Here is a 13,877-nt window from a genome sequence, read left to right as displayed (position 1 = left end):
TACTGGTATGCAATAAACAACAAAAAAAACCAAACCCAAACCTAGACAAAAAAAAAGGCTCCAACCAGGGACTGTGTATATTTTATTTACTTTACATGTGCAACAGTGAAATGTGTGGAGTATTTAGTTAACAGTTGGGATTTCTTTATGAGGTTTGGGCTTTGTTTTTCATTTGTAGTTTTTTTCCTAGACTGAGAGGTTGCTCTAATGCCAGCTCTTTTAATGTCATTCCACTAATGAGAGCACTTCAAAATTACTGGATTTGCTCAGTTTTTAGAATTATGTCTGAGAGAAAGAGGGTTCAATCTGCCATCTAAGAGCAACATCTGTACAGTAAGCTGTAGCTTTATACTGTACCAGACTAGGCGCCTCTGGAAAGTGCAACTCTGAGCTGTTATCATGGGGATGTCCTTCTGAAAGATTTTTGGAAATGAAGTCCTGGTCTGTCTAGGAAGGGGTACCTGAAAACCCTACCAGCCCTCCTACATACAGCACCCATACAGATTTTTTCTTCTAGTCTTCAAGTAGACTTGAAGACCCTTTAGCTCACAGCTGCTTTCTTGCACTGGGTGCTGCCAGTGTGAGCAGCTCTGTTTGGTGTGTGCCCTGCTCACTCTATGTGTGCTGACAGTGCTGCCACTTCCCAGGCTGCCAGGAACTGCTCACACGCTGCAAAGGTCTGTCTTTATTCAGACTGCTGGGTATCCAAGGGCAAGGCTATGATGAAGACAACCCAAAGGAGGCTTGCTTTTTCCTTTTCTCTGCATTTTGGCTAACACGAAGAGCCAATGTTCCATGCTTCAGTGGCGTCACCTTCTACTAGCCAGATCCAAGCAATGCTCTTGGGTACCGACATTCTCTTCTCCAACATGTGTTTTCTGTGTACCAGGAGGAAATTTTTGAGCTTTCTACTCTGGGCTTCTTTCCTGTGTCCTGCCAGAACTTTTTTCTGTTCATTATTTCCCTTCCAGAAAAGCTATGTTTTTGGACAAGGGTGGGGACTTTTATTTCTCTCACAGGAAAGAGTCTTGGGCACTTTTAACTACATCTTATGCCCAAGAAAGTAGCAGTGGGCTACAGTACAAAACAGCTACTGCTGCTCAAACTTGAATTACTCATCTGAGTAACTAGATTTCCCTAATTAGGACTAAAAGTTTCAGAAGTGTGTCGGGGTGTTTTTCACTACATCAAAATGTAGACATCTGTTCTTTGTTAATCTTCCAGTCTTCTGCAGTCAGCGAAGAGACAGACCCTCTTGGATGATTTTTCCCAAGTTTTGTAAGGTGGGATGAATCAGCTTTTAAGTTCTTCAGACATCAGCAACCAGATTTTTAAATTTAATTAAGGCCCATTTAGAACTCACAGCTTTATGCTTTCATCTTTTAAAAGAATCTGAATCTTCTGAAAACATTTCTTAGCTACTTTGATAAGATGCTTCTTTAATGGTAACTCGAGGATGAAATTTCCTAAATGTACTTTTTTTCATGGCCTTATATATACAAAAAAAGTAATTTACAGATAATGAGCAACATTGTCTTGGTGCTACTTGTTCCATACTAGGAAAACCAGAGTTTGTCAGATATTTTTATTTCCACACATTTGGCCTCTGCTGTTCTGACTCAAACACTCATAATTTTCCTTGCAGTTTTGGGGTTTTGGCTCTTCTGGTTTATAATTCTACCAATAACATCAATTTAGAAGAGGAAGACATCCGACAGAAGCTCATAAGTAATAATGGGACCATGGAAGGAGGATATAAGATTCATACTGTTGATGTTGATCCAGTGGGTAGGTAGTTTTTGGCTTTGCTACAACAGATTTTGTTTGCTTGTCCATAAGTAAGCATTTTCTGTGCTCTACTAATCTCACATTGCCAAGCGGTATGGCTGTTTCAAATTTTAAATTTTTCCTGTAAGCCTCATTGTTCCACTAATCTCAGAGAGCTGTGCTCAAGATACCTGTTTTAACACAAATGCGGCTGTCCAGACTGCTTTAGTCAGTTTTGCTGTCTGGTTCAAAGAGGCTGGGACAGTTCCTGACAGCTCCTCTTGTAAGAAGTATGATTTACAGCCAGAGCTTTCGTGAGATATTTTGGACCTCCAAGGCCCCTCATGCCCACTCCTCCACCCCGTTGTTTGTGCTCCTGCCAGTTGCTGTCCTTAATCAACTTCCTTTTAGCTCTCATCTTTTACCATTTAGCTTCTTGCAGAGACTGCCCTTCCTTTGAGAGGGAGGAGGTGGGGGCTGGTGGAGTGCATGTGGAATGCGCAGCATGCATGGTTCAATCCTGTGTCTCAAGCACCAGCACTATATATTGTCCCCTGTTGTGGCCCCTTCCATTGCCACTACTCTGTAGACAGCAACCGAGCATTTAATGTAAAGACAGCTTTGCACTGTAGACTGGGTGATAAGATGAGGAAGAAGTGGAAGATGATTAGATGAAGAAATTTACCATTAACACTGATACACTTTTATTGTTACAGAAAAATGTTTAGCAGAAGAAAACCCTCCAAACTATTTTTGGCCAGATACCAGACCAACTGTTACCAACTTCACATTATGCCATGGGAGCTCTGTTCAGACTGCATCAAGAACCTGGTAGGTTTTCAAATACCTAAGAAGCTGAGAGCTTCAAATGCAACTTTCTGGTTATATAGTTAAACTGCATCCTGCATAATGGTTGTCATTGGCTGGTATTGTATTTCAGGAAGATGACTTCTATACTGTGAGAGATTATGTGTGTACAGTAAGAGTATGTACTTCACTGACAAGAAAAAAAAGGCTCATCTACCACTTCTGTAGGGCAGTTGAGGCCCACAAGTAATACGTGTTCAAAGTGACTATAAAAATAGCACCTTTATACAAAATTAAACTGCTCTCTTCTAGTCTTGATGTTTATGTTACTGAAACCAAAGTTTCATATTTGCTACCTCTCAACTACTACTATCTGACTTGTATAAGAAATTTCAACAAAATTTGATGATGAGTGGTGTAATTGGTTTAATCCAGATCATCTCATGTCATTAAGAGAAAGTAAAAGAAATTCTGTGAAACAAGCATTTTGCTAGTAGTTAGTCAGGATTGAAGTTGGGGATAATCTTATGCTTAAAGATTTAAACTTGTATTTTTAAAAACACATGGTTTAGCATAAATTTTCCCTACTGTTGGCTTTCTTTGTGAGCATGTAATAAAGATTTAGACACCATATCTCTATTTCACATTTGTAAAATGGTAGTATTATTACTTCCTTTGCTATATTACCAAAACAATATGGCTTTGATCTCCTTTCAGTGGCTTGAACATGGCTATGATGTGTTATTTAATTTTGTCAGTATTTAGGATGATCACCATTACATGTAATACAGTAGTCTTATCTGCCCACATTACATCTGGAACATGTTCTGAGAAGACCAGATCTTTTACTTTTTGAAAACAATATGGCAACATGAATCAGCTTTGAGCATCTGTGCCAAACAGGAAAGCAACCAGCATTATATGTAACTAACTCACTTCCTCAGCCTCTTAATCTTATACAAGAACTGCTGGATTCTAATAGACCAACTTTTGTTGTAGAGTGAGCAGTGCAGAAGTCAAATTGTTTTTATGTCAGAACCTCAGAATCATTAAAAATTAAGGCTTCTGGTCTTTGCTGCCCCATATTGCTTATCTTTATTGTTCATGTGTGGTCTGCACAATACGTTGATTGTCCATGTACAGCACTTCTCGTGGAAAAAAAAAAAAGTATGTGTTCTGCACTGTGCTATGCTTTCCTTGACTCTGCATCCACTAGGTTTTGCTAATATGGAGTACAGGTGGGATGTGTTTTGAGAGAAGAGGAAGCTCTTCTAAGGCCTTCTTCTAATCCTGTACTTCCCACAGTGGAAGGTTACCAACTAGTGTGCTGTTATAATAAAGTCAATCAATGGAGGAATAACTTTATTCTATCATGTGCTGAATGAAAGGATACATTTTTCCTGTTCTCCATTCTGCCTTTGCCTTGCTGTGATAACATGACTGTGTTTAAAGAAAACTGAGGAGCAAAGCGTGGTTAATTTCAGAGCCATATCTGGGTATTTTGCTATGGTAAGGCTTTTTTTAAAAAGCATTTTGAAAAAACTGTTTATACGTGACCCTCACCTGGGACCTGGATCTGACGGTGACTTGCCCCAGTTTTCAGCGGTGGCATAAATCTATATATCTCCACATAGCTCCTGTCCTTGTTCTTCTTACAGTTTGCCATTGGCATGATCAAAACCATTTGTATCAGATGGAAATTATGGATACAGCATCTGATGATGTCATAGTAAGGGCACAGTAGATTTTGTCAACTTTTTTCTCTTTCCTGAAATGCAAGGCCAGAATTTCTACTAATGCAGTTTATCAAATCAGTATAGCAATCAGCTGGGAATTTGTCCAAAAGAGCAAGAGTTTGTCTCAGCACTGTCACTTAATTGTTCACATATTTACACTGACAAGCATACATATTTCATTTTACTAGGGGCCATGTTGCTAGGACAGTTGTGAATTGAGAAGAGTTGACCACTGTGACTCCTATAGAAGAATTATGAAAAATTTATGTAATGCATGCTATTGTATTTCATGTGAATTTTGTCATTTTTCCTCTTTAGCTATTTGGGTCTGCAGAATTATACATCATACTGGGGCCAGCCTGATCTTAGAAATTGCACAGGTGTGTATATTGATACTGGTCTTCGGCTAAAGGAATAGTTTTGTAGACCTTGGTTACCGCTTGCTGTAATGAAGTTACATTAAGGAACAAAATATTCCTTTATGCTGGGTTGCTTAAAATCTGTCTAAAAAGTCAGTGCAAATGTAAAATATTTAAATTCTGGGGAAGTACATCAAGTTGAATTCAGCCCATCCATGAAAAGCTCTGGGTACCAATTAATGAAATAAATCAAACTCTAAAGGTAATTCAGCAAGAACTGAAGCAGGTGGTAGCTTGATATTCAGATAAATTTTAAATGTTTCCAGTGCCTGTAAGTGCCAGTGGAAAGACTCCCACTCTCTTCACTGGGTTTCCAATCAGAAATTTTCAGATTTTTTCTCACTTTGCAAAATACCCGTTGGTGTCCTTCTAGCCTTAAAGGAGTAATAAAACAATGCATAACAATTTTATGGTCCCCATTTTTAGTGCCAGTGCTAGTGAGGAGAATGGTACTCGCCTAAGGAATTCAGAGCACCTACACTTAGCTGCTGTTCTAATTTGCTTTCTTGAAGAAGCACCCTCACTGATAGAGGGGTCCTAGGGGGCCTGGCTACCTATCTTGTTTGATTGAGTACTCGCAGTCAGACTATAGGAAACCATTATTTCATGTAAAATGAAAATTCTACAGTAAAGGTAGCGAAAGCTATATTATAAAACGCAGCATTAAAAAAAAACACATCCAGTTGCAAACTAAAGAAGCCCTATCTTCTTTCAAAATCTTACTTGCAAATTCCAATAAATCTCAATTTTTATATTTTAAAATTTAGTGTTGACATTAGTTTTCTATGGCATCAAATTTATGGTTTAACACGTGACTTACTCTGATAGTTTGCCATTGGATAAACTGTCAAACTTACCAGGAAGATTCTTGTCAAGAAATATGCTTGTGTGTTGTGCTTGCCAGCCCAGTATAAGCACGACCTTCTGAAGGAACTAAAACACTTGCAATATGGTCAGACTTTCTCCCTCAAGCTTAGAAGAGTTAATACTTTGTCAGTAATAGTGACTTCGGATGCATTTGTTTCATTTCAAAGTGAAACCGTTTTTTCCCAGTGGAAAAAAAAAAAAAAGAAAGGATAGCGTAAGGAGAAAAAAAAAGAGAGAAAATATGCTTTTTATTTCTTACTTCCCCTTTTTCCTTTCAATCAGCCATTTCAATAATAGTTCTAATTTGCAAACTCAAATCAAATTAAGGCAAGAAAGACACAGCCCCAGTGAGGACAGCAAGTTTTATATAGCTTTTCAGAAAATTATAAATTTGTTAAAATTATAAGGTCCTATGTTCAAGTACCACAGAACATGGTGTAGCTTTCAACAATGAGGATAAAAATGTGTATTTCTGAATATTTCAGGACTGATATACATTATGTTCTCTTTTTACTTCATTTTACCCATACACTTACAGAAAATGCAGCTGATATAGCCAATCAGCTTCTGAATCTCACTGGTGAAGGGCAACAGCTAACCTCAGACAAAGTGAATGATGTTGTGCAGAAGCTCAAAAAAATTGTGAACGATGAAGAAATTGATGAATCTCTGGGTTCTACCGTGGTGACAATTTTTTCAAATATTCTAACCAGTTCAGACAGTGTACTGGCAGCATCATCTTCAGAGTAAGTATTTCTGCATTTAAGTCAAGGTTTTTAGAGCAACCTGCAAGGTTGGAAGGATATGGTTTAGTGTGAGGTGTCCCTGCCCATGGCAGGGGTGTTGGAACTTGATGATCTTAAGGTCCTTTCCAACCCTAACGATTCTGTGATTCTATGATTCTCCCTTCTATTTATAGATGAACAACCACAGTGATTTTGATCAAAAATAATTTTCCAAATTAGATATACAAATATTTCTTCTTGTACTAAAATGAATGTGCATGACAAAGATGATGATAAAGTGTTTGGATGGAATTCTCCTGTTACATGACACAGCATAGATCTAAGTATTGTTGGAAAGTTATTTCAGGGCCAGTGATATGTAGTCAGATAGTTTTTCTTAATCAAAACCTTTTGTTTTCAACAGAGATGCCTAAATTTACAGCCTGAGTGTCTCCTTGTGAATACACAGATGAGTGATAGAAACATAGTAAAAGGATCATCTTAAATGTGGAGAGTAAAAAGAGCATAGTATTTTTTTTTCCTGTTTTCAGTTTTTATAATAATTTTATTTCTGGTTTTAGAGCTCTAAAAACTATTGATGCCTTGGCTTTAAAGATCCAGTTCACTGGACCATCCATGAGTATTTCAACGCGAAACCTTGCACTTGGAGTGTCTTCTATAAACTCGACTTCATTCAGAGGTGGTTCTTTCAGTGTCAGTCCACAAAATAATGCATCTGATTTCCAGGTATGGAACAAGCAGTTACATTGGAACATGAAATGTGCCTGTTGTTCAGGTGACTTTACTGTGCTTTTATAAAACCACAGTTCCCAGTTCTCCCCATACTTTTTATTTCCTCTTTCCTGCAATCATCCAAACAAATTAATGTAGTATTTCTTTGAGTGACAGGAAACCCAGATAAAGTCACACGTTCCATATGGATAAAAAGTATTTTCCTTACAGATCCAGGATGGATCCATTTCATGTTCTATTTACGTTCTAATGATGAAAAGGGAAAATGGTCTCTAACAGTCTGCTGTATCACCCATTGTATGCTAACAGACAATTCCATTGATGCATTTCAGCTTTAGACTAAGACGTCTAACTGTAGGTATTTACATGTAGATTTCTACATATAAAATAGGTCTTCAATATTCCAGTAGAGTTTAAAAACTTACTGCTAACAGGGATGTAAGGCTGATCCAGTTGTCCACACATAGGTTGCTCCATTGGCGATGTTTGAGGTGGTTCAAGACATTCATGTGGAGCTTGACCAGCCTAGACATGAAAAATGAAGAAAAAAAACTACTTATCACACAAAATGCATAATGGTCTCTAGTGCTACAGTATCTAGACAGGCTGCTGTAGTTCAGATATTTGTCATCACAAAATACTTTTTCTTCTTTTTTTTTCCACAAATAGAAAAGCCTAGACATCTAAAAGCCATGAAACAGCATTTGAGAAGCACATGGAACACCCATTGGAATTTTCCAAAGATTCTTTTGAAATCAGTAGCAATAAGGTGCTGAAACTTCTAAAATTCCACTATATGCCTGCTTGCATATTATGGCACCTAAATGCTTTTTAAAATGTAGTGCAGTGTCTTTTTTTCACAGTTATATGAGAAGTCTATGACAGAGGTAATGTAATCTCAGTTTCCTGGGAATCTAACTATTAGAATGTGGTGAGTCTTACTTGGAGAAAAACACAAAAAGGATTAAACAGAAGAAGTAAAAAAAACACCCATCACTTGGTAGAGGAAATAAAGAGGAATTCAAAAAGGAACCAAAGCTGAATTCAAACGAAACGTGCCATTATGCCATTATGAAAACAGACTAATCACTGCGGTATAAACTTATAGAACAAAACAAAATTCCTGCTGCAAATTGGTAAGACAACAAACCTAACATGTGTCTGATCATTTTATAAAGTACTGTGTACTGTAAAAATCAAAAACAGTAATAAAAGTGCCAGAAAAAGTAGTAGTAGCATTATAAGGTGCAGGCCTTTTACATGCTATGTATATAAACCTTGGATCAAAACTCAAATGCTGATTTGAATAGATACAAATGGATGTAATGTAATCGAGTTTTCACATATTTATATTTATATAAATTTTGGGTAAAATTTCTTTGAATCAATTTTATTAGAAATCTTTAATGATTGTAAATCTGCTGTTGTTTAGGTCTGTTATTCATGAAGCTAAATAGCTGATTGTTCTTTGATTATTATCAAAGGGATGCTTCTTCTCCAGATTTTATCCTGTATTTATGGAAAGAGGAAAGGAAAAATTCTGAAGCCAGGTTTGGGATATTTGCATGTATAATAAGAATTACCATCTGTGGCTTGAGGACATCCAGGAATTTTCTTGCCCTGGAATCATTTCTTACAGCACTGTCTAAATAATCATAGAATCCAAACTCATCAAATTATTTATAATGTTCCTATTGGAACATGAGTTTATTCTAAGACTTTCACATTTCCAGCGGCTGATTGATTGAGAATTCTTAGCATCCTTCCTCCCAGAAAAGTCTGCAGCAGCTGGGTCACCGTTTAGATTTTCCATGCCTGTCAGAAAGATACTTGTTATCCCTGCTGGAGGGAGATTCCCTTGTGAAAGCCCAGGTTTTTCACCAGTGATGTGATGACCTATCCCAGGCTCATCAGGGAGCATTAAACTCTTCTAGCTGTGTATCAGAATGTTTCCAGATTTTTTTTTTTTTTTACAGTAGATATTAAGCAAAAATGTCCATGGCGATTTGGAAAGATTCTATTTCAGTCCCCTGTGCTTTTACATTTCTTGCCAAACCTTTGACTAAGCTAGCTTTTGGTGATTCATATTATTAAATTGTTCCTGTACTATATCCATACTTCTTTATAGAAGCTTCTTCCATTCTATTTGCTGACTGTATCTAATGAACAACTTTATCACACGCAGACTTTCTGTTTAATATGGCACCATTATCCTTTCAAAATCATTTATTCAACTGCTTCTAGCCATGTCAGGAGATATCTGTGAGCCATTTCTTACTAATTTCCAAGGGTGCCTGTTATTCACAGTAAAACTGCGAAAATTTGCAACTTAAATAAATCTGGCCTATGGCTTTTAACTTTCTATTAGCTAATGGTGCTTTAAGAATCCTGTGGCTGAGCATGAGAAGCATAAATATGTGATAAAGTTGCCTCTGGAGAACTCAGGATTGTGAGTTTCCTTATATCACAGTAAAATGCTTAATCGCTTTTTCTATGGAGCCACTGTGAGATGGCTTGCTCCCCTTTTGATGGATAAGGTGGAACGCCATGAAGGAAGAGCATGCAGTCATAGAATTGTTTATTGGTAGCTGATGAAATGCAAGTTTGCATCCTCATTCTTTTCCTGGTCACTTGTTACATCCCTATGCCATAGAGGGCTTTCAGCTGTCTGACATTTTGCAGGTATAGATTAAGCTTATATTGATGCCAGAAGGTGTCTTTTCTTTGTGCTACATAGCATGACAAACACAGAGAGATGATGCTAATCATTATTGTAAGATCTCCCTTCTGTAACAGAGAAACAAGAAAAGCTCATAAGAAAATTAAGATGTGGAGATCAAATGATGCAACTCAAGAAAGTAGGATTCAGAACTTGTTTTTCTTTTCTCAATATTGTTTGGTATGAGGAGAAGCATCTTGAAGGTTACTGAAAATTACTGACTGCTACTATTGCCATCTCATTACTTCCAAATCATCATTATAGCAGTGGAGGAGGTTTTCTGTTTGTTGGTTTTATCTAATACATTTTTGTAGAAGGGTGATCTCATGCTGAAAGAATGGGAAAACCTCCCAGGCCTTTATTTATTTATTGCATCAGTTCTTACATAGGCACAGGTCATATTAGTTTGGTAACTTCTAGTTGCATGTTTACATATCTTTGTGTAAGGATGTGAACCCAGTTGTGGACAGTGGATGGTTTCTTTTTTGTTTGAACATTTTCTTCTGTTCTTTTTATTTAACAGATAGATTTTGACAAAGATCAGACAAATGCCATCGCTTCTGTTGTTCTGCCACCAAGTTTACTGAAGAATCTAAGTCAAGATGAGTTTGAAGTTATATCCAGGGCTCAGTTTACTTTCTTCAATAAAAATGGTCTTTTTCAGGTAAACTTTAATGTGTTTGTGTGTGAATTTCAGTTAGGGTGAGTCAAAGCCAGCTGCTGAAAGTTTCCTGTAGTGTAATCGTTTCACAGCATCTCATGAGTTACAGGAATGAGAAGGTGATAGCAGATGTAGGCACTAGAGACGGTGTTATGTTCATAGTGACGAAGTAGTCACATTGCTGAAGTTGAATTAAAGCCAACTTTTGACTGTAGTTTGATTGACTGCAAATTGATTATAGAATCATAGAATCATAGAATAATTAGGGTTGGAAAGGACCTTAAGATCATCTAGTTCCAACCCCCCTGCCGTGGGCAGGGACACCTTATGCTAAATCTTGTCACCCAAATTGCAAATTCCTGTCACATGTGAAATAAACTTTTTCTCAGGGTAATCTGTGGAAAACTGTATCCCAGCTGATTAGACTCAGAGTAAAGTGGCAAGGCCTTTTAAACAGCATAATTTCTGTTAAAATGTATTAATATAAGTCGTTGATGTTCAGTGGAGCCAGATTCTTTTCTATCGGAAGGGAATTTGGCATTTAACGCTGCCAAGTACTCTTTCTTTCTCTTTTCCTTAAAACAGTTGGGTGGCCCTGATATCCACCTGAATACTTATATTCAGTTGGAAACTCTGAGCTGGTGGTCATCAGCCAAAGAACATTTGTTTCTATACATACTATTATTCTTTCCACATATGGGCTCTCATAAGCACACTGTATTTTAACATGGGATAACAGTACTTGTACCTGAACGCCAAGAGAACTCAGGTACATTTGACTTTTTTTCTCCTTTGGGTCCCAACACATGTTAATTATAAATAGTTCCTGCATAGCAGATGTGAAAAAAATTAGGAAGAGTTCACAGCTTGGAAAAACAATCAAAAACTTACATATTTTGAAAAAAAAAAGTTAATTAAGAAGGAAACATTGTTACATACTTAACTGCTGACTGAGTCTCAGAAGGCTTGAGTTTGTTTTCCCATTAGTATTTCAAATGAACTTTGGCTCCTGTGCATCCGCAGAACTCTGTAGTATTGTATTGTCCCTATATTATCGTTTTTATTGGCAGTGTATCCAGATTCTTAAGATAATCTAGGCAAGAAAATACTCATGACCCTCAGTTGCCTTCTGAAATACACTCCTAAGTATTAACTATTTAAAATAATATTCATTTTAGGCCACTGTTGATAAAAAACAGGATGGATATATTTAATTAAAAAAACCCAGAAGACTACAGATGTAGGCTCGTCATAATGGCATAAAAACATATAAAATCAGAATTTGTCCTTTAATGGTTTGAACTGGTTTCTAAGGGATACTTAATCACTGGAAAGCAGAAACCATGAAAATTTGCATCTAAATACCTTCTTTTTTTGGTGTGTTTTTCAAACTATTTATGGCTGACATGTTCAATGTAATTTATTAAAAATGTGTAAAAATCTCATTTTGGTAAGTCTAAAAATTAAGTAAATTAAAAGTAAATACAGCCTAAAAATACAGCCTAAAAATAAATTGACCCACATAGAATCATAGAATTGTACATGCCATCTCAAACCCAATAACTTTATCCATTAGTATAAAAGTATTTCATAAATATTTATTACAGTTGCAAGTAAAAATCCCAATGCTATTGGCTGTGTTTCTTACAAGCATTCAATATAACAGTGAAACGGCATGCTTTAAAGCACTGGAGGGTTGTTTGTTTTTTTTTTATTGCAACTGAGAAAATACTAGTAATTTTTATCTTGTGATTCATAAAAATATGATTGTTACATTACTTGTAAGTCTGTATGAAAAGCTGATGTAAGATATTCAGGGTAGGATGCATTTCACCAAACATAGGTGTGTTCAGCATATATACCTATGCCTGAACTGTTGTCCGTAAATTTCCTTCAAAGCCACTTGATGGAAAAGAATTAACAATGATGTTGAGATGTGACACATCTCATCCTGGTGCAGGACTAGGCATCAGACAAAGGGGTGCACTTTGCAACACCCCAAGGTAAAAGGTACTACTTACTGGCTGACAGATGTGACAATAAATCTGTAAGAGATGTGAGATCTTCTGCAGTAGCAGCTAGAGACTGGACAGGATACTTTAAAGCCTCTTACAATGGACACATATTTTTAGGCGACCCATATTCAACCTAGATATTTAGAAAGAATAGGTAAGATGTATTATGCTCTGGACATACTGATTTCCTATCTTTGACTATGTTAAGAAACACTGGAATGGCTACTTCATTTCTAGACATCATCTTTTTGCATGTGTAAAGTTATTTGAAAGGATCATCCTCATGAGTTCTGAGGCCATGAAAGTAATGTACGAATATGATAAATATGTGAATTGTTTTGATTGCTTAAACTAGACCAGGTTTATGTCATTGAAACTAGCCTCAGCATTGCTTTACTTTGTACCTCTATGTATTTTGCTAGCTGAAAGCTTACCCCTAATTTAGCTGAGCACAGCCTTATAGCTAAATAATCAGTTACCTGTATTCTACTTTAATGTAAACCTTATTTCTATTCCTTTATAAGGACAAGTAAGCATATATTATAAAGAGACCAATTGATACTAATTTCTGCTTTTTATCTGCAGGAGATAGAATACATAAAAAACCATCAAAATCTGTGCAAAGGCTTCCATAGAATTGACTAATATTGAAATTTAGTTGGTAGCCAAGATGTTTTCTCTTTTTTAAATGCTAAAGAACTGTCCAGAAAACTGCATTTTCATTTCTTTGCAATTTTTCAGTTTTTAGGAAATTATGTTTCAAAGCTTCAGTATAATCTGAAATACTGTGTTTGAAAACTCTTGGATATGGTTCTTAAGAAAGAAAATATTCTTCTCAGGATAGTGTGCACTTAATAACTGAAGCTATTCTGTGTCTCATGACTGATGGGGTATCATGAGCCCAGTACTGGTATCTGACATCTTGTGAGGCTAACAAAACCCCTGGACTGAAGGAATCAGGGGTTTAGGAGTTTAGCAGCCCAGATTTTTGGAGGTAAAGTGAGTGGCAATAGGTTATTTGACCTAAGATCTGCCACAGGCAGTAACCAAGCTTCTCACCTTCCCTTGAGGCCAACCAGGCATGTAATTATGAGGTTTCAGTGGAAGGTCGTCAAAAGAATATAGGATTTCCAAAGCACTTCCATATTAGTAAAACATCAGTTTTCAAGGAAAACTTATCTTTTGGAAAATTCTGAACCTGGTACTTTTTCACTGCAGGTTAGAAATGGTACTGCTTATTGACAGCATCAGCCTTTTATTTAAAATCCCATCAAATAAGACATTATAGATATTACTCTCTCCTACAGTCTATAACATTGTTTTGAATTTGTTTACTACTTCTTATTCATTCTAAGATGGAGGATGATTTAGCAACAATACACAGAAAATATTTTATGCTTCAAAAACT

The 13,877-nt window shown here is 36.6% G+C and overlaps 1 protein-coding gene across 7 annotated transcripts in view; it reads left to right on the top strand.

Annotated features, from left to right (window-relative positions):
- ADGRG6 (adhesion G protein-coupled receptor G6) overlaps window positions 1-13,877 on the top strand; it is a 111,513-nt gene that overhangs the window by 76,534 nt on the left and 21,102 nt on the right. For all 7 annotated transcript variants that reach the window (XM_062614238.1, XM_062614241.1, XM_062614237.1 and 4 more), the window contains 6 exons: window positions 1,646-1,788; window positions 2,484-2,598; window positions 4,629-4,690; window positions 6,135-6,342; window positions 6,903-7,068; window positions 10,317-10,457. In XM_062614238.1, coding sequence (XP_062470222.1) covers window positions 1,646-1,788; window positions 2,484-2,598; window positions 4,629-4,690; window positions 6,135-6,342; window positions 6,903-7,068; window positions 10,317-10,457 — 835 coding nt within the window. The remainder of the gene's footprint in view (window positions 1-1,645; window positions 1,789-2,483; window positions 2,599-4,628; window positions 4,691-6,134; window positions 6,343-6,902; window positions 7,069-10,316; window positions 10,458-13,877) is intronic.

The sequence above is a fragment of the Pezoporus occidentalis genome, unplaced genomic scaffold (genome assembly GCF_034315485.1).
Source record: "Pezoporus occidentalis ecotype Australia unplaced genomic scaffold, CSIRO_AGI_Poc_V1 ctg174, whole genome shotgun sequence".
Taxonomy (NCBI): Eukaryota; Metazoa; Chordata; class Aves; order Psittaciformes; family Psittacidae; genus Pezoporus; species Pezoporus occidentalis.
The sequence above is the reverse complement of the archived record's forward strand: the minus strand, read 5'-3'. Positions and strand labels throughout refer to the sequence as shown.